Source organism: Odocoileus virginianus, chromosome 24, assembly GCF_023699985.2.
Source record: "Odocoileus virginianus isolate 20LAN1187 ecotype Illinois chromosome 24, Ovbor_1.2, whole genome shotgun sequence".
Taxonomy (NCBI): Eukaryota; Metazoa; Chordata; class Mammalia; order Artiodactyla; family Cervidae; genus Odocoileus; species Odocoileus virginianus.
In genome coordinates this window covers 16,130,003-16,157,690 of record NC_069697.1, presented here as the reverse complement: position 1 = coordinate 16,157,690, position 27,688 = coordinate 16,130,003, and the positions used below count along the sequence as shown (strand labels likewise).

The following is a 27,688-nucleotide window of genomic DNA, read 5'->3' as shown; positions in this document are numbered from 1 at the left end:
TCAAAATAATTTAACAAACATCTTGACTTGAATATTTGAATCAGTAAAACACAGACTAGTTTTGTGTCTGTGTGTGTGTGTGTGGATAAGACACAGAGTAAGACAACTGTTAATAGTAATAAGAGGAAAAACTGTTCAATGAACACCTAACCATGTACTCTTCACCAGGATTCACCAATTTATCAATTTATTTTCTCTTTTCCCTCTACTGTACTTACATATGCACAAAAAATGTACAAACATACATTTCTGTCCTTGTTTTTGAGCCATTTGAGTGTTAGTTGCAAATATCGTGACACTTTATCCCTAAATGCATTGACACAGATCTCCTATGTTTAAGAACACTCTCAGATATAACCATGGGCTTCTGAAGTGGCGCTGGTCCCACCTACCAATGCAGAGACACAGGCTCGATCCCTGGGTTGGAAAGATCCCCTGGCGTAGGAAATGGCAACCTGCTCCATTATTTTTGCTGGAAAAATCCATGGACAGAGGAGTCTGATGGGCGATGGTCCACGGGGCCACAAAGAGTTGGATGCAACTGGGCACACATATACCTAACCACACTACACAACCATCACACACAGAATCTTTACTCATATATCCCACGGTTATTGAAAATAATCTAGTATTTGTCATTTATTTAGGTTATTTTTAGCCTTTGGTAAGTACAGAACTTGCTCTTGTGAACATTAAATCAAAGTAGACCACAAAGACCTAAATATGAGCTAAAATTATACAATTCTTACAAGAAACTATAGACTACTCAAACAATTCTTAGTTATGGCACCAAAAGAAAAAAAAAACAAGCAGTAAAAAAATTAATTGGATTTCATCAAATTAGAAACTTTTGTGTTTCAAAGAATATCATCAAGAAAGTAAAAGTATAACCCACAAAATGAGAGAAAATATATGCAAATCATATATCCAGAATATATGAAGAACTCTTGCAGCTCAGTAATACAAAGACAATTCTGTTACAAAATGGGGAAAGAATCTGAATATACATTTCTTAAAGATATAAAAATGGCTAAAAGATATATACATCTGAATGCAGAGTTCCAAAGAATAGCAAGGAGAGATAAGAAAGCCTTCCTCAGTGATCAATGCAAAGGAATAAAGAAAAACAATAGACTTGGAAAGACTAGGGATCTCTTCAAGAAAATTAGCATGAGACAAGTGCTCAGGGCTGGTGCACTGGGATGACCCAGAGGGATGGGATGGGGAGGGAGGTGGGAGGGGGGATCAGGATGGGGAACACATGTAAATCCATGGCTGATTCATGTCAATGTATGGCAAAAACCACTGCAATATCGTAAAGTAATTAGCCACCAACTAATAAAAATAATTGGGAAAAAAAAAGAAAATTAGAGACACTAAGGGAACATTTCATGCAAAGATAAGCACAATAAAGGACACAAATGGTATGGACCTAACAGAAGCAGAAGATATTAAGAAGAGGTGGTAAAAATACATGGAAGAACTATACAAAAAAGATCTTAAACCCAGATAACCAGGATGGTGTGATCACTCACCTAGAACCAGACATCCTGGAATGTGAAGTGAAGTGGGCTTAGGAAGCATCACTGCAAACAAAGCTAGTGGAGGTGATGGAATTCCAGTTGAGCTATTTCAAATCCTGAAAGATGATGCTGTGAAAGTGCTGCACTCAACGTGCCAGCAAATTTGGAAAACTCAGCAGTGGCCACAGAACTCGAAAAGGTCAGTTTTCATTTCAATAACAAAGAAAGGCAATGCCAAAGAATGTTCATACTACTGCATAATTGTACTCATCTCACATGCTAGCAAAGTAATACTCAACATTTCCAAGCCAGGGTTCAATAGTACTTGAACCGAGAATTTCCAGATGTTCAAGCTGGATTTAGAAAAGGCAGAGGACCCAGAGATCAAATTGCCAACATCCGTTGGAGCGTAGAAAAAGCAAGAGAATTCCAGAAAAACACCTACTTCTGCTTCATTGACTACATTAAACTAAAGCCTTTGACTGTGTGGATCACAACAAACTGTGGAAAATTCTTCAAGAGATGGGAATGCCAGACTACTTTACCTGCCTCCTGAGAAATCTGTATTCAGTTCAAGAAGCAACAGTTAGAACTGGACATGGGACAACAGACTGGTTCCAAATTGGGAAAGGAGTATGTCAAGGCTGTATATAGTCACCCTGCTTATTTAACTTATATGCAGAGTACATCATGAGAAATGCCAGGCTGGATGAAGCACAAGTTGGGATCAAGATTGCCAGGAGAAATATCAATATAAGATATGCCAATGACATCACCCTTATGGAAAAAAGGGAAGAAGAACTAAAGAGCCTCTTGATGAAAGTGAAAGAGGAGAGTGAAAAAGCTTGCTTAAAACTCAACATTCAAAAAACTTTAAGATCATGGCATCTAGTCCCATCACTTCATGGCAAATAGATGGGGAAACAGTGACAGACTTTATTTTCTTTGGCTCCAAAATCACTGCAGATGGTGACTGCAGCCATGAAAGTAAGACACTTGCTCCTTGGAAAAAAAGCTATGACCAACCTAGACAGCATACTAAAAAGCAGAGACATTATTTTATCAACAAAGATCAGTCTAGTTAAAGCTATGGTTTTCCAGTAGTTATGTATGAATGTGCAAGTTGGACCATAAAGAAAGCTGAGCACTGAAGAATTGATGCTTTTGAATGTGGTGTTGGAGAAGACTCTTGAGAGTCCCTTGGACAGCAAGGAGATCAAACCAGACAATTCTAAAAGAAATCAGTCCTGAATGTTCACTGGAAGGACCGATGCTCATGCTGAAACTCCAATATTTTGGCCATCTGATATGAAGAACTGATTCACTGGAAAAGACCCTGATGCTGGGAAAGATTGAAGGCAGGAGGAGAAGGGGACAACAGAGAATGAGATGGTTGGATGGTATCACCGACTCGATGGACATGAGTTTGAGTAATCTTGGAGTTGGTGCTGGACAGGGAAGCCTGGCATGGTACAGTCCATGGGGTCACAAAGAGTTGGACACAACTGTGCAACTGAACTGAATAAGCTCATGAAAAGATGCTCCTTGTAACTAACCGTTCAGTTCAGTTCAGTTCAGTCACTCAGTCGTGTCCGACTCTATGTGACCCCATGAATCGCAGCACGCCAGGCCTCTCTGTCCATCACCAACTCCTGGAGTTTACACAAACCCATGTCCATTGAGTCGGTGATGCCATCCAACCATCTCATCCTCTGTCGTCCCCTTCTCCTCTTGCCCTCAATCTTTCCCAGCATCAGGGTCTTTTCCAATGAGTCAGCTCTTCACATGAGGTGGCCAAAGTACTCGAGTTTCAACTTCAACATCAGTCCTTCCAATGTACACCCAGGACTGATCTCCTTTAGGATGGACTGGTTGGATCTCCTTGCAGTCCAAGGGACTCTCAAGAGTCTTCTCCAACACCACAGTTCAAAAGCATCATCAAACCACAAGGTATCACTCATATGTACTCAGATGGTTTAATCAAATAGATAATAAGAAGAGTTGACAAGTATGTGGAGAAACTGGAGTCTTCATACATTTCAGATAGGAATGTAAATGATGAAATTTTGGAAAACAGTTTGGCAGCTCCTCAAAAGACTAAACACAGAATCACTATGTGTGCATATACAAGTTGCTTCAGTCATGTGCAGCTCTTCCTGACCCTAAGGATTGTAGCCCACCAGGCTCCTCTGTCCATGAGATTCTCCAGGAAAGAATACTGGAGTGGGTTTCTGTGCCCTCCTCCACGGGATCTTCCCGACCCAGGGATCAAAACCATGTCTCTTATGTCACCTGAATTGGTAGGTGGGTTCTTTACTGCTAGAGCCACCTACAAAGCCCCCAGAATCACCGTATGTCCTACTTATTCACTTCTAAGTATATATCCAAGAAATGTGAAAACATATGTCCTCACAAAACTTGTACAACAATAAATATGCATACTAACATTATTTGAAACAACTAAAAAAGCGGAAATAAACCAAGTGTCCATCATTTGACGAATGGAAGAATTGTGGTATATGCAGACAGTGAAATATTATTTGACTATTAAAAAACACTGTGATGGGACTTCCTTGGTGGTCCAGTGGCTAAGACTCAGCACTCTCTATCCAGGGGACCCAGGTTTAATCCATGGTCGGGGAACGAGATCCCATATGCTGCAACAAAGAGCCAGTGCAGCCAAATAAATAAATATTTTGAAAGCACAACACTATGGTAAGTTGAAGAAGTCATGTACAAAGGACTACATACTATATGATTTCATTTATATGAAATGTCCAGAATAGGCACATCCATAGAAATAGAAAGTATACTAGTGCTTGTACAGCTGGGAACATCGGGCAGACATGAACAATAACTGCTAATAGGTATGGGTTTCTTTTTTGAGGTGATCAAATATCCTAAAATTGATCATGGTGATGTTTGCACACCTCTATGAATATACTAAAAAACCATTTAAATGTGTGAATTTTACAGTATGTGAATCTCAAGAAAGCTTTTAAAAAATGGGACTAACATTTAGTAACACTTGAATGTCCAGTGAAGCTTTTCTTTGCAGCTAATGACAAATCTTGGGAATAGGTATTTAGAATAGCTGAAAAGTTCTGTTTAAAGCCATCTTTTTCCTTCAGAATTTCTTACTGGTGCTCTATTTTCATTGATGCCATGAGACTTTTCTTCAAGTATGACATATTCTTTAACAAGAGTCTAGAAATGGAGGAAGCAAAAATTTTCAATAAAAATTCTTAACTGCCAACATACTCTATCATGAATGTGAATTCAGACCATTCCAATGTAAACGCCAATAGCACTTTTGTTAATACCATGTGTATTTGTTTCCTGTTACTGCTGTAACAAATTATCCCTAACCAAGTGGCTTCAACAACTCAATTTTATTAGCTTATAGTTTAGGAATTCGATGAAATTTCTCTGAATTAAAATTAAGATGTCTCCAGGGCTGCATTCCTTCTGGAGATTCTGAGGGAGAACCTGTTTACTTACCTTTTCCAGTTTCTAGAGGTCTTCATTATTTCTTGGTTCATGTCCCCCTTCCTCCATGTTCAGAATCAGTAATGGGTAGTCAAGTCCTTCTGACACTGCATTACTCTGACCTAGCTTCCACTGTCACACCTCTTTCCTGGCTTTCTTCCTCTGCAACTCTCTTTTGCTTCAAAGGACCACCTGAATAATCAAGGATAATTTGCTAATCTTGAGGTCAGCTGATTAGCTGTCTTAATTCCTCCTTCCTGCATAACCTAGTGTATACACAGGTTTCAGCGATTAAAAGTTGGACTTCTTTGGGAGGCCATTATTCTGCCTATTACAACATGATTTTCTAGAAATGTGTATAAATCAAGGTAATGGAAAAAGACTTATGGGTTCCTGGTGATTTGATTAATCAGTCACAGAGGATTTCTCTTTTGGGCAGTGTGCTATAGAAAATTTTGGCATGAGTAAAGGGTTGTTCAGTTGCTAAGTTATGTCCAACTCTTTGTGACCCCATACACTGCAGCATGACAGGCTTTGCTGTCCACTTTCATTTTGTAAAGTAGAGAAAAGGCTATTATGGACTGAGGCCTGTTTTCTCAGGCAAACTAATTTTAGGTGAAATAGATGTGGAAATTAAGAATTTGGAATACAATTGGTTGTTTTCAGGGCTTCCCTGGTGGCTCAGATGGTAAAGAATCTGCCTGCAGTGTGGGAGACCTGGGTTCAATCCCTGGGTCAAGAAGATCCCCTGGAGAAGGGAAAGGCTACCCACTACAGTATCCTTGCCTGGAATATTCCGTGGACAGAGGAGCCTGGCAGGCTCTCAAATTATTGTGATGGCAAACCCGCTAAAAGGCTTCCCATGACCCTGGACCCCAGATAGATGATCCTTGATTTGGGGTGTGGTTTCCAGACTTGACTGATTTTGCAATTATCTGAGACATTTGAAAAATAGCATCAGATTTCCAGGCTTGAATCTCGACCTTCAGAATCAGAAGTTTGGAAAACAGAGACAGAAAAGATGATTTGAATAATTTCTTTAGTTGATTCAGATATTTAGCCAGATTTGATAACCATTGGCTTGAAAAATAAAGGGACTCGAATAAGTAATGATCGAAGATACATGTGTTCACTAGCTTTTTCTATTATTTGCTGGTTAGTTTTGAAGGTTACAGAACACTTAAACATGAACTAGAGCTTTGTTCAACCTGACCAACGTGTAGCCAACAGAGAAATCTGAAGATATTATTTTCACTTCCAAGTCATCAACCCCCAACCACAGGAAACTAGAACCTCTGGGTTTTTTCCTCTTTTAAACATGTATACTCTGACATTATAAGCTATGTCTTATATGAGTTTACCTTTGTTAACTTGTCATAATGTGATTAAGTTATTCTTATCCCATAGATGTAATGGAAGAATACAGTAATGCTTGTGATCACTTTGTGTTTATACCAAAGTATGATATATACCAAATTGTGGTTATAATTACTATCTAAAGTCTGTGAATTAGCACATTTTCGACAGCAAAATGCTGATTTTTATAAGTTAGTTTAATAAGCTTTCTAGAAATGAGATGTCTTTTAAGAAAATATGCAGTTAATCAAGAGGACAATAGTTAATCATTGAACATGTGCCAAAATGTATATCTTGAAGACTAAAATGTTGCCTTTTCTCTATAGGTATCACACTACAGAAAGAAACTCAGGAAGGAATTCCACCCCCAACCCAGAGTCAGGAACCTCTAAAACCTCAGGAGAATATATCACGACCAATTCACTATCCCTTAGTTTTAAAAACTAACTTTGAGGAAGAGGAGGAGGAAGAAGGTGAACAAAATGGTGAGTAAACCTTTTCTCACATTTATAGTACACATTCAAAAACCTCATGATATTTTCTACATACTCTTTTAACTTTTAGAAGTTTATAACTAATATATAAGGCAGATTTTGGTGAGAAAATAGCTTTAATTTTATTAAATATATTACATTCATTATGTTCTAATTTGTTCTATGTCTACACACATATTTATGATTGTTTGGATTGAAACTTTTTTATTGTATGATGGCTAGGAGACAGATCTCATGTTTAAATGTGCACAGTTGCTTGTAGGTATACTAATACCATGTTTTATTTGTGTATAACTTAACATTGATAATATGATTTATAAAATAATAAAAATTTATATATAACATCATCTATTTATATATAACAACACTGACATACATAAGTGTCAGTCTGTCTGTCTCACATTTAATCCTTGAAGTTATAGAGATCAATAGAGTAGTTTGTAATGTGTAAAGCATTATCATGTGCATTATCCCAGTAATCCTTGCCAGATAAAGAAGATTAGAACCCAGGTCTCTTACATTGTAGTCCATTTTATTCCTCCCATATCATCACAGCACTGCAGTACCAATAAGTATGTACAAACAAGATAAACATCCAGAAAAATAAGCTCTAAGTCTATCTCTGCCCTGGAATTTGTCCTTCAATGGAGACTCAAAATGTGGGCACATTGAAAGGACTGAAATGTTACTTTTTTTTTCTGTAGCTATCTTACTAGAGAAAGACACTTAATAGGGAATTCCACCTCTGATCCAGAGTCAGAAACACCTGAAACCTCAGGAGGATATATTACAACCCACTCACCATCCTTTAATTTTAAAACTAACTTTGAGAAAGAATAGGAAAAAGGAGATGTGTCATTTTCTGCTGTTTAGCTCTATGTCTCCCACACCAACATCCTCTTTCTCCAGACAAACATAATCTCAAATGTGAGTCTGTATGTCCAGCCTCTCATCTCAAAACACATAATGTACAGTCATTTTTCTCTTGACTGATTCTTTCTAAAACATAAAATATAGCAATAAGAAACATTTGTTAATATGCAAATTATTGACTTTAAATGTTTTTAAAACAGTAATCCATTTATGAGGACAATGTGTGGGATTTTTCATTCTGGTTTATAAATTTTCAGATTATTTGGCTTTGGGACAATTTAATTTAAAAAAAATATATCCTATAGATGCTTCTAGTTTATGGACAAAGACTCCTGAAGAAATTGAAGAAAAAAGAGCAATAAAGGAGATGTGTTATAAATCTGGTAAGAAATGAAACATTTGTGCATTTTCTAATATTTGATGTGAGAACTACACTAACCATTGATTTTCTTGTGGGAGATTAGGTGAATACTACCGAGTTCATACTCCTTCAGATATTTCATCATCTAAAAGCATAGCCTCTATAGTGGAAAAAGAGATAGAAAAGTCTTTGGAAAGTGGCAGTGAATTGCAAGAAGGTAAGGAATGAAAAGGAAGCTTTTCAAGGTGGTGAATGAGAGATACTTGGTGTGATAGGCTGTGAATTATTTAGTTAAGTGTGCACTGGAGTCAAATGATAAATAATACATCAGAATTGAGAGTGAGAAGGAAGTGATTTTATTGCATGACCTAAATTTAATATGAAAAGCTGCTATTAATGTAATTATATTTTCCCAGAGGAATGAATAGACTCCATAAACACTTGGTGACACTACATAGCCCATGCAGTAATTCTGTAAAGAATTCGGTTTTACCACTTCATTTGTCTATGAAAGCAAATCTCCCTATAAAACAAGTGTAGATTTTTCTTTAGAATGGACAACTTAGCCCTGGAAGGACAAAAGGGAGGTCACGGAATAACGTTAGTGGCAGAACAAGGGTATATTTGTTCATTGAATGAGTGCTTCCTGTGTACCAGCCAATTTCAAGGGCAACACAGGTGAATAATTATAAGGCTGTGCCTTTTATGGATCTTATGTTCTGGTGAATCTGACTTTTCTGTTGGTGAATGTTTTGCTCTTGAAGGCAAGATAAAAAGAACATTATTTTCTGGATATAAAACAAGGAACTCAGAGAAAAATCCATGGATGCCATGGGTTTAAGTAGTTTTCTTGCCTCTGGGATGAGCTTCGAAAAAAAAAAAAGGCTTTATAGCAGTAAGCAAAATCAGAATTCTTTCCTCCTCTTAGATACCAAAAACATAGTTGGAAAAGGTTCCCAGATCAAGATGAATATAAGATCAAGAGTAGAATGTGTGTGTTGCAAGTATGTGTGGCAAACCATTTAAACATATATGGCAGTAGGTGGCAGCAACATACTGTCAAATGGTAGAACAGTCGCCAAACCCAAGCTGATAGGTGGGAGCCTCCAGTGACGGACAGGTTGTCCGAATTATACAGACAAGGGCTCCCCAGGCGGCGCCAGTGGTAAAGAAGCTGCCTGCCATGCAGGGTACACAGGAGACGTGAGTTTTGATCCCTGGGTCGGGAAGATCCCCTGGAGAAGGAAATGACACAGACAAGAAAAACAAAACAAAGATGAACATGTTGGCAATGAGTATTAAAATGTCAGATATAAAGACAGTTATATGCATTTTCACTTTATATTATGGTTTTAAAAAGCTTTTTATTTTTAAATAATCCCAGTTAATTCATGAACCCTCTTTATCCAAATGTCCCCAAATGTTAACACTTTACACATTTGATTTTCATTCCCTTTCTTCTCTCTCTCAATATACACATTGTTGTTATTTTTTTTTTTTCAAATTGTTTGAGAGTAAGTTGCAGGCTTACATAACTCTCACACCAATGTAGTATAAATACCAATATCAGAAAATTACTAGTGATATAATATTGTTTACAAACTTAAAAAAAATTCACCAATTGTGCCATCAATGTTCTTTATACTAAAATGAAGTCTCCCTGATTTACAATCCAGTTCAGAATCACAAGTTATATCAGATTATCATAGCTCTTTTATTCTCCTTTTAATATTTTATTTTAGGAGAAAATTATCTGGAAATGTATAAAGAAAATGGAGAGACTTCAATTATCAGTATAATTAGCATTTTTCAATCAGTAGTAGATCCTAATACATTTTACTCAGTTTATTCATGGTGAGTAGATAAAAACAAAAGAAATATTATAAAATTCATTATATATCAAGCACATCAACTAAATTAAATATATATACACTATAGCATTAGATTGCTCACATTTTTTAACTGCCACTTGTTATATTATCCACATAAGAAACTAAACTTGCCTTCTGCTTTCCTGATAATTATAAATTGGCTTAAAATGTATATAATCATAAATTTATTGTTCATCAAATCACTGGACAAACAATACTGCCATTAACTTTTAGATTCTTTACTATCATCATAGATTCTATCAGAAACTTAGGTAAGCACCTAATGGTTTCTGGAGTGATTTTTTTTTTTTTTTTTAATTTCTAGGGGATGGTCTGACAGTTCCAACAAAACTCAGCCTATTTGAAAGGCAAGGTGAAATAAAAGCATCACTGGATAGGAAACCAAGGACTGACATTGCTGCTTTTGAAAATGGAGGTTGGTTAATTTATTACTGATTTATTACTGAGTATATCACCATATAATAAATAATAATAAATAATTCTGAGTTTTTTCTCTCATAAGTAACTTGTTTCATCAACGTCTCTTTGACATTTTATCACTGACTTTGGATAAGCTCCTTGAGGCCAGGAATTGTGTACAATCAGTTGCTCTCTGCAGTAGAATTCCTGGCACATGCAGTACCCTTTGTAAATATTTGTGGAATAAATGGCTTTATGTTTAAACAATTGAACGATTACATGTATAGAGACATTGTTTATAAAATGTACAGGTGACTGGAAGCTAATATGCTGGAACAGTGAGTCAAATGTAACAAGGTAAACACAAACTGTGATAAACATAACCTCTTGCAGTTAAATTCAAGACATAACTGGTAAGTTTTCTTCAAGTGGGGAAAGACTTGGTATGATACAGACTGTGAGGGAAAAATAAATGCTTTTGTTGGCCACAGAGTTTCAAAATGATTAAGTAACTTGTGTCAGCTACCAGATAGCTAAGGTAAACTTACATTGCATTATTAGGAGTACTATAGAAAAATAATTAAATACAATGAGTCATTTAAAATATTCAGTAGACTATCTGACATATAGAAAGATGCTGTATAAACATCATCTATTATTGTACTAGTTCCAGTGATTTCTGTACAAGGTAGTCCATACTTGAGAATCATTTTTAAACAAGGTTACTTGAAAACAAGTATTCTATGTTAAGAAACATAAACTTGTATGATGATGATCTGAAATTAAGTATTTAAGTAAATTTTAAAGCAACTGTGGATATTTATCCTGGAAAATAGATCTTTAGGGATTATAAAAACTGCTTTCATATACCTGAGGATATTATATGGAAAGCAATTATATTTATTGAGTATCTCTAAAGTGTGGTAAAGATTGTTAGATGGAAAATTGTATTGACTGTGAATTTTCTTATAATTACCTGTAAGTGTACATACTGAATATTCATATACATATATATTAATCAAAACATATATGATATGTATAGAGATGGCAATAGTATCACTGAGAAGTATTTAAATAGTGTTTTAGAGGAGGAGTATGCTGTATTGAAAGATAGCTTTGTACAATTTTCTGCTATTGTTGCCACTGACAGTAAGTTATTGTCCTAGGAGGTGACTGCTACGTTCCACAGAGAATCATATTTCTTGAAGTAGATGAAAATGAAGCTTTAACTGAAGAGAAAGAAAGCACCATATCAAAATGTTCAAATGCTAAAGGTAGTGAGCCAGTCTATATTTTGATCCATTTGTGATTTGTATAGATAAGTTCAAAACATAAAATTTGATTCTGTTATATAGTTGTAGAAACCAATACAAGAGGCAAGGTAATAAATAAAAACATACACCAAAATATACTGGATGGGAGCCAGGATCCCTCAGTATCCAGTCCTGGCTCTATGACTAATTATTTGCCTGTGGAGCTTTATCTTTCTTACCTTCAGTTTCCTTATGGGAAAAACTGGCCTGTTGGACTACCCAATTGCTGAGAGTCTTGCTAGCTCTAAAGTTGTTGGTTCTCTTCAGTGGTAATATCCAGTCCTCTTTAGTTGTGTTTTTTTTTTTTTTTTCCAGCTTCTAATATTCGGTATGATTGAATTTTCTTAGAAAGCTTTTGTGAAGATACATATACTGAGAAGAGTACTAATCTCATGCTGATTTCCCTCTTTAGGATTATTACTAACTGTAGTCTGAGAATAATCCAGAGATATGTTAATAAAGTACATTCTCTATAGTTTTATGCTGCCTCTACCTTGCTAAGAGTCCCCCAGCTGGGACCTCAGCTGGGCAGCTGTCTAAGCCAGACAGGATGGCTGTCCTGTAATTAGAAGACTTCATGTATTCTCCATATAAGTGTTAACCAATTTTATCTACTGTCTTCTCCACCATTAAATAAATATTCTAAAAGACAGGGAAAGACACTTGTGATCAAACTCGTCCTATGGAAAATGATATGTGTATCTCTTTTCCTCTCTTTTGTTCAGTCTATCAAAAAACACACCTCTAACTATACAAATAATGGTAGCCATCATTCACATGTGGTTGTTTACATTAATTTAATAAAAATTAAATAAAATTTTAAAATTCAGTTTTTCAGTTGCACTAGCCATATTGCTTGTGCTCAGTATTCACATGTGACCAGTGGCTATCATTTCAGATGGCACAGATTTAGAATGTTTCCACTATTGTATAAAACTCTGTCGGATTGTTCTGCTTCCAAGCTTAGAACAAGTGAAGTGTTTTACAGATATTTCTTCATCCTTGGTTTAAATTGGCATACTTAGAACTTCCCAGATGGTCCAGTGGCTAAGACTCCATGCTCCCAATGCAGGAAGCTTGGGTTTAATCCCTGGTCAGGGAACTAGATCCCATATGCTGCATCAAAGATCCCATGTGCTGCTACTAAGACCAGGCCAGCCAAATAAATACATGAAATCAATAATTTTTTTAATTGGCACATTTGATATAAAATTGATAACCCTTTTTATAAAAAAAATTTGTATGGAGGTATTAAAAATATTGCCACAAATATATATTTACCTATTGAAGATAATGGCTGTATTTCAAATTTTTAATGTTTTGATACTGACAGATTTGGAGGACTCGATGTGCTAACTAGGGAATTTCAATGGTGGGTTCTAGAAATTAATATGCATATATATTTTTAAAAGAGGTATGCCCATCATATTATGCTTGCAAAGTGAAATACCAACAGAAATACTTTTTTTTTCTTTTTTTTTTTTTTTACTAATACTGACATTTTATTTTCTTAATTTGCTTTAAAAGATAACAAGGACAGCCCTCATCCAAAGCGTTCCCTAACTACCCGACTAGTACCTACAACGCATGTATTAAATGCTACTGAGAATATCAGTATGAAGTGCAGAGAGGACCTTTCTTCAAGTGAGACATTAGCTCTATCACTTTTTGGCCTTAGATATATGTGTCTTATCATGGATTTGTTTTGCTTATTTGAAATAGAATTTTTTAAAAGAGAGAAAAAATGATGGTTTGAAAATTATCAGGATTAAGAATTAAAGACACAATAGTCTTCTACTAACTCTGACAATGATTTGTGATGTAGGTCCTAGTAAATTAAAATACTTTCCCATTAGTTTAATTTAGATATTAAAATTGATAGTATAATACTATGTTCTTGGAAGATTCTTAATTTAACCTGCGGTAGGATTCATTGACAGATTTTTTTTTATTATCTTTCAGATTATTTTTCTTGATTTCACTTCTCCTTGCCATTTAGTTCTCGAAGCCTCTTCTCTTGATACAATCAAGACTTATGAATCTTCTTTCCCTCCCTCCCTCCTTCCTTCCTTCCTTCCTTTTCCTTATTTCATTTATTGAACCCCTGTAATATTCTTCAACCCCAGCTGGGCAACAAAGAGAACCATGATGGTTTACCTCAGAGGAGCTTAGTTCAGTGATACTTGTGAAAAATATAGTTTCCAAATTCTAGGAAGGGGAGCATGAGCGTAAGGATAGAGCATGATATTTGGAGAGGAGGTAGTGAATCAGGGGTTCACTGAAGGCTTCCTGCTTAAGCTGAAGATGAGAGCTAGGGCAAAGAGAGATTTATCAGCCCACTGTAGAGAGCTAATGTAATCTACACAGTGATTTTGATGTTCATGTTTACTCTGGAGAAATGTACCTTAGAAATTCTTGGAAAATTGAGCCTGCATATAAAATTTTCCATGTAAAAACAAGCAAGCAAGAAGTGAATAATTTAGTAATATTAGCACTTACAAATTTTGCTTATTGAGTCTTGTTTCACCAAACTATCCATGACCCCAAATTAGAACAATAAGGTAATAGTCACTAAAAGTATTTTACACTAATCCACCTTCTTAAGAAGTAGTAGTTTTGGCTTAAAAAGTAAAGAAAGATTTATGTTCACAATGACAATTCTAAGACTCCTAAAAATAACATTATAATGAGATATATAATTTTATTTGGATTGTAATCCAAATTGGATCCATGTATTCCTTTGGAGGAAAAGCATTTTTCCTCCAAAGGAATGTTACTTATCGAAAGTTTTCTCATCAATCAATTTGATGAGAAAAATCAAGATAGAATTTTTTTGGTATTTAAAAATAAATCACCCTTTGTTCTAGAAAGTAAAGTATTAGTATGGTACATTTTTTCCCCCCTTGAGTGACATGTGAATGCACAGATATGTAATTATCACCTACAGTAATTTTTCACATGAAAGCATCTCCTTAAAAACTGCAAAAATTTGTATCTTCTTTAAGTGAATGATGTCCATCCAGTGAGGAAGCCTCATTTTAAAGGTGTGAAAAAAAGAAAATGGATGTATGATGAACCAAAGAACTTGCCTGGCCCAGGGATGCGAAGAGGTAAAGTGTCTATGTATTTGATATTCCTGAATTATAATTTGAAAATAGATTAATATTTTCTAGGTGACAAGTCACTATCATGCACCATGTTATTTGGATGTCAATTCCTATAAAGTTCTTTTAGCTTACATTCTATTACATCATGCTATTAAACATTTAAAGTGCAATGCATTCATTACAGGTGTGAAACCAGCTTGCTTTATCCCTTGTTCCCTTTCCCCTTTCCTGTATTACAGCAGTGCAGACTTCAAATCCCAAAAGTAAAATGAGTTACCATCGGAATAATAAAAACAAAAATTCTGAGAATGCATCCTATATCCATGTTCAGAGAGATGCTGTCAGAACTGTCTCACTGAATGCACCTCCCCATGGCAGGCCTTCACACAGGTCCTACATTAAAGCTGATGCTAACAAGGAACCCAAATTCAACCTCTGTTCAGGTGAGGTTCTACACTTACATAGGCTTTTTACTCACGTCTGTGATTTGCGTCCCTATGGAGTGTCCAGATGGTCCAGCTAATCTTAGCTGCTCCCCACCCACTTCTCTTAACAGGCCCTCGCCACCGTAACATCTTAGAAAACAGGTGAGAGGATTTCTGTCCGTGTGCAGGAGTACACATGATTTAAAGGATCTTGGAGAGAACGTGTTAGGTGTAGGTGGCTTGTCATGACCCTCTCTAGAGTTTTGTCTCAGAGCACTGCCCTTTGTTCTCCTGATGGCTTTATCTCACTCTTGAGGATTGTTTTGGAATGGTTGACATTTCTTGTTCCACCAACTGCATTGTTCTATTATCACTTTCTGGCTAGTGCCTTGGTTTTTCTTTAGGCCTTCATGATTACTTTCTGAAAAGGTTAGTTTGGGGGTTAACTGCAGTATTTTTGACAACCTCTCATCTCTCCCACCCATGTCCAGATTGCTTTTAAATCATTTCACCATGTAATAGGCCAAGTCATAGTGTATGTGTCAGGAAGTACAAGGCCTTGAGGGAAGAGGGAACTAGATTTCTTTTTTTATCCCTTGTCTCAGATGAATTTGGTTCTTTTAAAGCTGGGTTTTGGTTTTCTCAATTTAACAAAAGGCCACTCAATTCCCTGTAATTTTGTTTGTATTTGCCTATTTTTGCCTCTAGTCAGTGGAGTTCTGATTGTTGTATACCTTTTGAAGCATAAGTAAAAAACTCTGTGTCTCTCTTTGGTCCTCCATTTACAATTTACATAGAAGCTAGCTTTTAAATTATTTTTCTTCTGTTTGTTTTAGAATAGAATCATGTATGGATTTATATACATGATTATTTATATTTACTACTGTTGTTGTTGTTTAGTTGCTAAATCATGTCCAACTCTTTTTGTGACCCCGTGGACTGTAGCCTGCCAAGTTCCTCTGTCCATGGGATTTCCCAGGCAAGAATAAAGCCCTTTACTTCTATTATCATTTTATTATTATTTTACTGTGAGTGGACATTTGTGAAGAATACAGTGACTACTGCACAGTTAGATGCCATTGTCTAGAGTTGTACTTAGGGGGCCTTGGACCTTCCTTTCTTCCTTTCCTTCTCTCCTTCCTTTCTTTAGCTCTACAAATATTAGCAGAATTATATGTAAAATCACAGTAAGGCCGGACAATGAAATATTTTGATCACGTACATATATTATACTTTTCTCTAGCTTAGCCTCGTGGGAGCAATTCTTATTTGAGGAACTGAACAGCCAATTAAGAGATGTGTAACCACGGTCATTCATAACTTAAATGGTCTTAATAAGCTCACTTGTATCCCTGATGCCTTACCCTTGAAATGGTAAAATGAACTACATAGAGACTAGCTTCACCTCTGAGATAATAGCTTTGAAATACGCCTGGAATATGGTTTTAACAGTATAAAACATTTAATTCCTGTTTCCTTTTTCTCTCAGATAAATATATATCAACATCATATAATGGTTCAGCCTGGCGAAAAAGAATTCCTTTTTCAAAAACGTATTCAAAAAATGAAAAGATATATACAGGTAAACATATACTAGTTGTTTTAATGTATCATATAACTTTAAAATGAATGACAAGTGTTAAGCTCAAGGAACATATTTTAGAAAATTTTCATGATATATATGATTATAATTCTTGGAGTTTAGCAGAGATCTCATCTACTAGCAATTTTTTTTAGCCTTTTACTTATTTATTTAATTGGAGGATAATTGCTTTACAATTGTGTTGGTTTAATTTTAGCTTTTTTAAAATTGGGTTTTTCTTTGCTTATTTTTATTTTATCAGAACTCTTTTGATATATTTCTTTCCTTAGCCAGAAGCATAGTAGTTTCAGCAAGTATATAATCTGTTAAGATGCATTCTTTGTTGAACTACAAAGCAATATATAAGGCCATATTTTGACACAAACTATTAAAGCCCTATTATATCCTGGCTAGTGAATATATAATGGCTAGTGCAGGCTGACGGGGCACCTAAGTTGTAGTTTCCAGCCTGAGAGGTTCAAAGTGAGTGTGGTCTCTTTTGTGCTCTTTGCCCCGGGAGGGTGTAGGGATTCTGGGGACCTCCCGAAGGTAAAGGTTTATAGCGGCTCCAACCTCGGGTTCCAGATGTGGTTCTTTTACTAAGAAGCTTGGTGTCTTACCCTAGCTTATTCTGAGGCTGGCTCAGTAGGTTTGGAAGATCACACAGGACAAACTGGTTTTGGTCACTTCTTAGAAACCTGAAACTTTGCAGAAAACCTCCTAGGTAGAGAGTTCCTACCTAAATCAGTAGCCTAGAACTTTCAGAATCATCTGAAATTCATAAAATCTTACACAAGAGATTCCCAGAAAAATCAGAACACATCCAGATTAGAAACTGTACACTTCCCAAAATAAGGAGCCAGGATCTTCTAAAGCAGTATTTCCCTATAAAGTCTTCACTACAACTGTGATGCAGGATGTAGACTTGTATATATATTTATAGGTCTTCTCTAGTGGCTCAGACAGTTAAAATTTAATCTGCCTGCAAATACAGGAGACCTGGGTTCGATCCCTGGGTTGGGAAGACCCCCTGGCGAAGGCAATGGCAACCCACTCCAGTATTCTTGCCTGGAAAATTCCATGGACGGAGGACGCTGGCAGGCTACAGTCCATGGGGTCACAAAGAGTTGGACATGACTGAGCAACTAACACTTTCATGTATATTTATACTGGAGTCAATCGCTTTTCTTTTTTTCCCATCTCTTCATCATATGTTACTACAACAGAATGCTACTGCAGTGCTGTTTGTTTACATTCCATCTTAAGTTCATGTGGGCTGCACTTAATTTTGTGAGGAAAGAGGTGAAAAGTCAGTGAAAATCCTAAATAAAACTACCAATTTTTAAGGCACGTCTTTTTCTCCCATGACTTACTTGTGGGTGGGATGTTTCCACCCCTGTTCCAGTGACAGCTCCTGTATTCCAACAGCCTTCTCCCACATAGCTAAACATGAATCACCAAAGATTTGGGAGGGAAGAGGAGTCACTTCAGAATATGAAACACGTACCATCCCTGTATGTGGCAGGGGAATGCAAGCTAACAAAACCGCTTTATTCTTTCAATTTTGGAGAGTGTGGAGGAAGGTATGTGAAACAGACAGCAAGAGAACAGAAACTTTGTGGAGCCAACTTACTCAGCTCTAGTCTCTCCTCATCTTCCACCACCTCCAGCTCCACCGGGGCCCAGGGGTAGAAAAGTCAAAGACAGAATTTCCCTTGAATTTTTAAGAATCGGTGCATAGAGAGGACCTGCAGTGCACTTCTCAGATGCAACCTAGGGGGAAAACTTCGGAGAGAATTTCTCAGTGCCCTCTAGCGATGTGGTTGCAGGGAGGGTAAACCCGTCTAATGCTAGAGGGCTGGAGACAGAGCCTCTTGAGGCTGCCAAGCTCCAAGGTTGCTTGGGAGGGCATCACATATTCCTGTGAGTTTCAAGTGAGAGTGAGTTTCTGGGAGAGAGGACCCGTGGATGTACACGGAGTCTCGTGGCTGGGACTGAAGGGAGAGCATCAGAAAGATGCCTCTGTGGCTGGGTTCTCTTCCGGGGGGGACTCAGCTGGAATCACAGCAGATTTCCAGGGGTGGTGATTAGAAACCAGGCCATCACTCACTGATCAAACCCTTGTTACTTGAAGTATGACCTGAGGGCCACCAGCAATGACTTGGGAGCTTGTTAGAAACACGGAATCTCCATCTCAGACTTACTGAATCAGTATCTGCCTTTTAACAAGATTCCCCAGGTGATTAGGATACACATTAAAGTTTGAGAAACCTTAGACTATGTTATCCGGGCACTGTTCCCCAGCACAGGATCCAGACCTTGTTGAAACCCAAGATAGTTGAGATGACATTCTTTTCCTAACTGTCACATATGTGTGCTAAGTCACCTCAGTCGTGCCTGTCTCTTTGCAACCCCATGGACTGTAGCCCGCCAGGCTCCTCTGTCCATGGGATTCTCCAGGCAAGAATACTGGAGTGGGTTGCCATGCCCTCCTCTGGGGAGAGGGGGGGTTTCCCAACCCAGGGATTGAACCCAAATCTCTTATGTTTCCTGCACTGACTGGGCGGGTTCTTTACCATTAGCACAACCTGGGAAGCCCAGTCCCAACCCAAGAAATTAGGATAAACAGCAGGAAGGTAAGGGAGGGGAGAAAAAAAAAACAAACCCAACCCTGGGAAAGTTTCAAATTTGAATGTGATTGAAAGATACATGTGAAGTAACTAAGGAACCACTGAATTGGCCTAAGTTTATAGGCAAAGGACTAGATAAATTTTCGACATCAGGCAGAATGGGAATTTAAAGTCGAGAAATTAAGTAGGCTTCTAACAAAATGAAGTTGGTTTTCTTAGTTGCCTAAGGTTTGGCTGGGAAATGTGTGACCCCTGAACACTTCCCCTTTCCAGTTGCTGTTTTCCCGGAATAGGGAGAGAAAGGTTAGTTTGTGTTTTCTCCCCGCACTCCCTGCTAGGGCACAGTGGGGAGGTCGCGGCATTCCCCAGGGGACAGATGGACTGTGGAGAGAGGAGGCGGAAACACAAGCTGCCTAGTCTGTCCCTTTGAGGAATATCTGAGCGCCAAGGCCAAAGAAGTGTAAATGGGTGAGGGGAGCCCTTTGGGAAAATGTTTTTGGACGCTCTGAGGATAATGCAAGAGGAGAGGAAAATGTGTCTGTGAGAATCTAGGGAAGGAGCCGAAGGCAATTAGAGATGTCATTGTCAGCCTTCCCTTGAGGTCACATGTCCTTTCCCATAGGGATATAGCTGGTTGACTGGAGGTGCCTGTCTGCACAGAAGGGAACATTCATTCTCTTCATTCTGGGTGCCCCATGGTGCAGCCTTCTGTATAGTATTATTTCTATTCCTTTCTATCCTCCCCTTCATCTAAATTCAAATCACAGCAAGCTTTGGAAAGAAGTGGAATTAATTTGAATGGCGTTCTGAAAATTTATGAATTAAAACAAGCTTAGTTTTTGTTTTGTCTTAAGATTTATGGGACGTAATTAACAAAGGAAATGCAAAATGTTTGTACCCTGAAGAATGCTGAAAAACAAAATAACTGAAATATGTTTTGTGTTTTATTATTAGAAACAAGAAGAAATGGGAGCAAGTAAACCTGGAGGTTGAGAGAAGAGAAAAATGAGAAAAGAGAAAAGTGCCAGAAATCATCTGATTTACAATCAAAAATGAAAATTCAAAGAATGAGATACTCAAGTACTCCATACTATATACTGGATAGCCAAAGATGATAAAATGCAAATTCTGAAAATAAGATGCAGGAAGTACATTGTGCTCTTTCAAAACTGATAAAAATGCAAATTACAAACAGCTGCCTGTGTATTTGTATAGGTCTGGAATTCATTTAATGCATTGCCACAAACATTTAATAAAATTTAAAAGTTTGACAATTAAGATCATTCTTTAACTGTAAACTAAGTTAGACTGCACAGATTGAGGAGTAAAATTGTGCTTTTGATTTCTGTTTTGCAACATTCTTTAAGGAAGAAACCTCACATTTTCTTTCTTTACCTAAATTTTAACTGGGCCCTCTGTGATAGTTACAGATAAAATGTAAACAAATTCAGTGAAGTCCCAGGGTTACAGTGTGGTGATGAGTATGAGAGGAATTCTAATAGATATATACTTCGATGGGTTGTAGAAAGAGACAAAGTCTGGTTTATCATTCAGGGCTGTTGCTGAACAATGTCTTAATTGGCAACTACAAAATCTACCTGCTGGAATGTGCTATGTTCAGAACTGAAAAACAAATATTTTCCTACCATGAAAACAATAGTTATATGATCATACTGGAGAAAAGGACTCATAAAAGAAAAAAAGTGAATTAATAACAGGGTATCCCAAAAGTCTGAGTGAGTTTTTAAGGTTTCAGAAACTCAAGAAGTATAAATGCTTATGAATTTAAGAGAGAGACATCATTTGAAAACTTATTTCCATTTCTTTTGTGCTCGTTTAGAATTGTGAATCTTGAATAACAAAATTTTCTTATTTAAAAATTTTCCTCTGCAGAGTGATTGAAACAAAGACTTGAAATTAAAAATTCATTCTTCAAACAAAAAACAAGTATGAGAGCAATATAAATAATTAACCTTTCAAATGATATGTTTGTAAATTTGTAACATTTGTACTCCCACGTGTATGAAAGTTCAGAACTTCACTAAGACTTTGGAACCCCCTGTATTTGTATTTGCTTGTGTCTTGTGGTTACTGGGAGCCGCTTGTTCAACATTTATTGGAGAAGAGAGGCAATCAGGACTCTTAGAAATATTTTATTTTTAAAACATTTTTCTAAAAATCACTGCAGATGGTGATTGCAGCCATGAAATTAAAAGACACTACTTGGAAGGAAAGTTATGACCAACCTAGACAGCATATTAAAAAGCAGAGACATTATTTTGTCAACAAAGGTCCATCTAATCAAGGCTACGGTTTTTCCAGTGTTCATGTATGGATGTGAGAGTTGGACTATAAAGAAAGCTGAGCACCGAAGAATTGATGCTTTTGAACTGTGGTGTTGGAGAAGACTCTTGAGAGTCCCTTGGACAGCAAGGAGATCCATCCAGTCCATCCTAGAGGAGATCAGTCCTGAGTGTTCATTGGAAGGACTAATGTTGAAGCAGAAACTCCAATACTTTGGCCACCTGATGTGAAGAGCTGACTCATTGGAAAAGACCCTGATGCTGGGAGGGAGTGGGGGCAGGAGGAGAAGGGGACGACAGAGGATGAGATGGTTGGATGGCATCACCAACTCAATGGACATGGGTTTGGGTGAACTCCTGGAGTTGGTGAAGGATAGGGGGGCCTGGCGTGCTGTGGGGTCGCAAAGAGTCAGACACAACTGAGCGACTTAACTGAACTGATGCTGTGATTCCAACTTGTGGAGCAATAAACCCTAGTTTCTTTTAATGGGGCTCTGTCTCCACACTTTCAAAAACTTGAGGATGTAGTAATTTTTTTTTTACACATAGATATAAATAAAAACTGGGCCAGCAAAATATCCTGGTAAGATAGACTTGAGAGGGAGGTAAGAAAAGAGCTGAATTGAAAAGCTGTCTATTAATCGATGGAGGAAGAAATGCTTATAGACTATTAAGTGTACAAGTAGTGCTTTTAAGCTTAAATTCCATAATGGCCCTGGTTGGGCAGTTGCTTTTTTGGCACATAAAAGAGCTTTGATGAACTTTACTGGTGTTCAATGATTCTATTCATTTCAAAATGCAATAGTAATAAAAATAATTAAAATAGCATTTATTGGAAATGTAGTATATTAGTTCACTGGGGCCACTATAATAAAGTACTCACAAACTGAGTGGCTCAAACAACATAAACTTATTGTCTCACAAATCTGGAGGCCAGAAATCTGAAAACAAGGTGTCAGTGGGTTGGTTCCTTCTGAAGGATCTATTTCAGGACTCTCTTCTTGGCTTACAGATCACTATCTTTCTCTTGGTGTCTCTTCATATCAAAATCCCTTTATATGTGTTTCTGCATTCATATTTCTTCTTTTATAAGGATACAGTCATGTTGGATTAGGGCCTATATTAATGACCTCATTTCAACTGTATAGACCTTATATCCAAGTAGGTCACATTCTGAAGTGGTGGGGTGTTAGACCTTGCAAAACATATGAATTTGGAAGGACATAAAGGTGGCTCTGGGACCCTTCCACGGGGGATGAATAATTCTTAGGTGACAAATCCATTCAAAGACTCCAATCTCCCTAAACCTTTGAGTTTAGGGAGTCCCTAAATCTCCCTTCCTCTACAGTAAATCAATGCAGGTCTGGCATTTCTAGCTTACTCATTCTGGACTACTTTTTAGTCCGTATTTAAACCAACCAACAAACCAAACTATTGGAACCCTTTCTAACTCCTTGAGCTGCAGCCAAGTGCAGAATCTCTGCTTAGTGGGAGAGATTCAACAAATTAGGCTTGATCTTTTTGTTCTTTCCATGATTATTTCATATCTTTAGTATTCATTCCCACATGAATTCTCTGAGTTTTTGCCTGTATAAATTAGAAAACTCAGGTAGTTACTTTGATGTGTAGCATACATCCTTATGGGGCACACACTGGATTTTAGGAACCTGCTGGGACTTGAGTCTAGTTATAGATGGAGAAGCAAAGAGGTATCATGGGGGTGGATCCTGAGGGAATCAGTATATCTGGCGTGGCAGCTATCTCAAGGTTAATTTCACATAGGGGTGGAAAGGCTGCTTCTACTGTGGGGTAGAGAGACTACTTCTACTGGCAAAGAAGATATCAAAATTTAGGGGCTCCATGGTCCCAGCTTTGTCAGAGTCTTCCTACATATTCCTATTTCAATTTTCAGGATTATGTTCCTTCCCAATAAATACCATCATTGTAACAGTAAATAACCTATGAGCCTGGCAACCCAATTTGCACTGTATTAATTCACTCATTATAACAATTCAGTTACTTTAGGATGAGATTTTGGGTCTGTTTTCTAGCACTCTCAACCCTGCCTATGAGAAATAGGGAACATTCCTTCAGGGCAGACATAGAACTTTTCCGGTCATTTATGTGATGTATAAGCTAGGAATTTACATAGATGCATGACACATTTGCATTTGTAAGTGTAAAGAAAAATGCATATGACAGTTGTGAGTTTAAGTTTTATTCAGGATCTTCTTTGTGGATTATCGCTGGGGTGATAGCTTCTCAGTACCTCTGAGTAACCAGCTCTGAAGAAGCAGAGGAGAAGCCAATATATATATATATACATATATATGTATGAATTTTTTGGCTAGGAAAAATGTAATCAAGCATATATATATCAATATCTTAGTAAAAGATTACTGCTAATCACAAAGAACAGGTATCTCACAATGATTTTAGAGCTTTCCTATGTATGGGAAGATGCACAAATCTGGGGTTATTGAAGTTCTTTCTGAGATGTTTAACTATCCAGTGGCCTGTTTATTCCAAAACTCAGCATGTCTTATCCTGTTTTTCCCATCCTGAATTCCTCTCAGGGCATGCTGTGTCAGCAACTACAGTAGGCTGTGATTTAACCCTTAATATAACTACTCCGTGTTCCTTTTTGTTTGTCTTTAAATATCCAAATTCCTGAGCTCATTTTTTTCCTTTTGTTCAGTGACATTAGGAGCAATCAACCAATCTCATATTTGTTAGCTTGACAAAAATGTTTGAAAGTATCATATACATAGTCACACGGATCCTTGCCCTACCTATGTATTTGATAATGAGTATATACTGGTGATATTTTTGCATATTTCTATTGCCACATCACACCATGAGCTAGCAATGCTTTATTGCTAGAAACAGAATCATCAGTGTCTTCAAAACTAATCAGATTAGAGACCCAAGGGCAGAAAACCCAGGAACAATCCAGAAAACTCATCCTTATGTTCCCATACAGCCACCAAAATTTTGATTAGGATTTTCTAGAGAAACATAACCAATAGGGTGTGTGTGTGTGTGTGTGTGTGTGTGTGTGTGTGTATGTGTGTGTATAGAAAAAAGGAAGAGATTAGTTTAAATAGCTAACTCATGAATGGGCAAATATTTTTTGCATAAATCTATAAAATATTAATGAAAGTTATTAATAACACCTAAGAAAATAAATAACATTCTAGACCATGATCATGGATAAACAAACACAATATATTAAAAAATGTCAATTGTCTACAAATTTGATCTAGTCATGATATCATGTGAACCAAAATTCTAACAAGTTTTTTCATGAAACTTGACAAGCTTATTCTGAAATTAATATGAAATTCCAAAGCCTTAAGAACAACCAAGATACTACCGAGAAAAATAAAGTGTGGGGCTTTGCCTGTCATATATTTAGATTTTCTCTAGAGCTTTCTAATATTGTAAAACTATATGTTATACCTGAAACAGCATAGTGCTGACATTATTATGATATTTGAGGCAAAATTAAAGAGAATAGAGAACATAGAAAACCAACCTACATATCTATGTCAATCTGATATATAGCAAAAATGGTCCTGTAGATCAGTTGAAGAAGAAGAGGTTATTAAATAAATGTTTTGGGAAATTGAGTATCCCTAAAGAAAAGAAAAAAAGGCAACGGATCCCTAATCTTACACAGAAAATAAATTTCAAATGACTCAAATATAATGTCACAGGCAAAATTTAAACTCTGCAAAAACTACTTGTTGAATGAATACACGAATCTTAGAATATTTAGAATGCACCACTGAATGAGAAGCTTGTTAAGCTTCTATTTACTGCTATGCTTGCCAATATTTGAGTGGTGGAAGGAAGGCAGGAAGAGAAACAGGCAAGCATGTTCAACTCCTGAAGTCACAAGAACATGCTAGGTATACTTTCCAAATAAACAAGGGCACGTATAAAAACTAGGCATCAGTAATCTTGCATTTATCACCTAAGAGGCTGTGTTTTACTTCTCTTCTTATTTAAACTGTGTTTTACTTCACTTCTTATTTAAAACTCTATTCCTTTGATGTAGATAACTTCTTACCTTCTACTATGACTATTATACATTTTAATCTAAATTCTCTTAGATTTACCTGAGGGATCCAAATAGCTTGTTTTTCATTCTAATCTTAGGATATATCTATGCTATCTTGAAAAACAGTTTTCTATAGAGAGACTTTCTTTCAAAAATAATTTCTGGATCCTTTTACCAGAGGCTGCCATTTGACCTGGAAATCAATTTTTTTTTACTTACAATTATTTTGTGACAAACTGGAGTCTAAACTGCTTGGAAAAATAAAAACCACAACTTCTAATTTCCTCCTGGAAAAACTCAGAAGGACAATTTGTACCATTTGAAAGCTAATCAAAACCAATCATCCACAGTAAGGCTGGGAGAATTTTCATTTCAATTCAATCTGCTTTGGGTTGGCTTTGGATGGCAGTGTTTGTGGAGATAATTGCCCCTATTGCCAACTTGATATTTATGTTCTTTCCCCCAAGGAAAGACTGCTGTAGAACAAATTAAGGGTAATTATCAAGGAGAGTAGGTAATTGCCAATGAATTCAATAAATTCCCATGGGCTTTGGAATCAGGGGACATTTTCAGGCTCCTGGCTTTGCCTTTTGCTAGTTGTTTGACCTGGGAGAAAATATTTAGTCTCTTTTGTGCATAAATTCCCCCACTTGTAGTAATAATACCTTTCTGATAGGGTTGTTTTGGGCATTAGAGATAATACATGAAATGCCAAGAGTTGTGTCTGGGATACAGGAGGTTTTGAGTGTTTCCCAGGTGGTTGCTAGTGGTGAAGAACCCACCAGCCAAAGCAGGAGACACAAGGCGTTGGTTCGATTCCTGGGTCAGGAAGATCCCCTGGAGGAGGGCATGGCAGTCCACTCCAGTACTCTTGCCTAGAGAATCCCACAGACAAAGGGGCCTGGTGGGCTACAGTCCACAGAATCATGAAGAGCTGAACACAACTGAAGCAACTTATTATGCAGGCAGAGGAGGTTTTCAACAAATGATTCTCATTTATTATTGTTGGAAGTTATCTGACAGGTTATCACTACTTGTTGATCAATATAATAGAAATAATGTGACCATACTCTCAGGACTTAACCTGATGTCTACTTTTCCTGATATTGAACAACAATTGAATATAAGAAAATCTGTTTAGTTCTGTTGGAGAATAGGCAGAAATATAGTTTGAAGTTGTTTTTGAGAACAGATTGATAATTCTCAGACTCACTAGCTCCTTTCCTGAAGTCTCCTGGTAACTAAAGGATGAACAAATGTTTCCCTTTTTTATATTTTTGATTCAGAAACAAATTAATGCCCATTTTAATAGGTATATATATATATATATATATATATATATATATACACACACACATATATAAAACACAATAAGAAGGAAATAAATTTGATACATTATACCATTAAAAATTAAATAAATCATAAGTTGGAGAATTTTAAAAGATTCTTTTTTATTTTCCTTTTTAAAATTATGATTTAATAATTTATACCCTCCAGGCATGCAGTACTAGAAAATTTCTAGCCTAGGGCACTGTAACTGCATGTACTGTGCTGTGATAAGTTGCTTCAGACTTTGTGCAACCCTGTGGATTGTAGCCTGCCAGGCTCCTTGTCCATGGGATTGTCCAGGCAAGAATACTGGAGTGGGTTGACATAACCTCTTCCAAGGGATCTTCCTGACCCAGGGATCAAATCCATGTCCCTTATGTTTCCTGCATATGCAGGCAGGTTCCTGGGCCACCAGAGTGAATTAAGTGATTTTCTTGAGAGTTTCCACAGGGAAATGATTTCATTTGCCTCCTCCTGACATACAAAAACTTCTTTTTTCCCTCTATAGTGGGTTATATTTAATGGATATGAAATTGCTTTCATCAT

At 36.9% G+C, this 27,688-nt stretch overlaps 1 protein-coding gene across 16 annotated transcripts in view; it reads left to right on the top strand.

Annotated features, from left to right (window-relative positions):
• C24H12orf50 (chromosome 24 C12orf50 homolog) overlaps positions 1 to 20,718 on the top strand; it is a 30,585-nt gene extending 9,867 nt beyond the window's left edge. For 11 of the 16 annotated variants that reach the window (XM_020889034.2, XM_070454306.1, XM_070454307.1 and 8 more), the window contains 10 exons: positions 6,695 to 6,853; positions 7,993 to 8,118; positions 8,200 to 8,313; positions 10,293 to 10,403; positions 11,554 to 11,661; positions 13,228 to 13,344; positions 14,706 to 14,810; positions 15,047 to 15,250; positions 16,722 to 16,814; positions 20,399 to 20,718. In XM_020889034.2, the coding sequence (XP_020744693.1) occupies positions 6,695 to 6,853; positions 7,993 to 8,118; positions 8,200 to 8,313; positions 10,293 to 10,403; positions 11,554 to 11,661; positions 13,228 to 13,344; positions 14,706 to 14,810; positions 15,047 to 15,250; positions 16,722 to 16,814; positions 20,399 to 20,424 (1,163 nt within the window). In that variant the 3' untranslated portion in view covers positions 20,425 to 20,718. The remainder of the gene's footprint in view (positions 1 to 6,694; positions 6,854 to 7,992; positions 8,119 to 8,199; positions 8,314 to 10,292; positions 10,404 to 11,553; positions 11,662 to 13,227; positions 13,345 to 14,705; positions 14,811 to 15,046; positions 15,251 to 16,721; positions 16,815 to 20,398) is intronic. The other 5 variants (XM_020889039.2, XM_020889031.2, XM_070454308.1 and 2 more) reach the window with 5 other exon arrangements.
• The last annotated feature ends 6,970 nt before the right edge of the window (positions 20,719 to 27,688 follow it).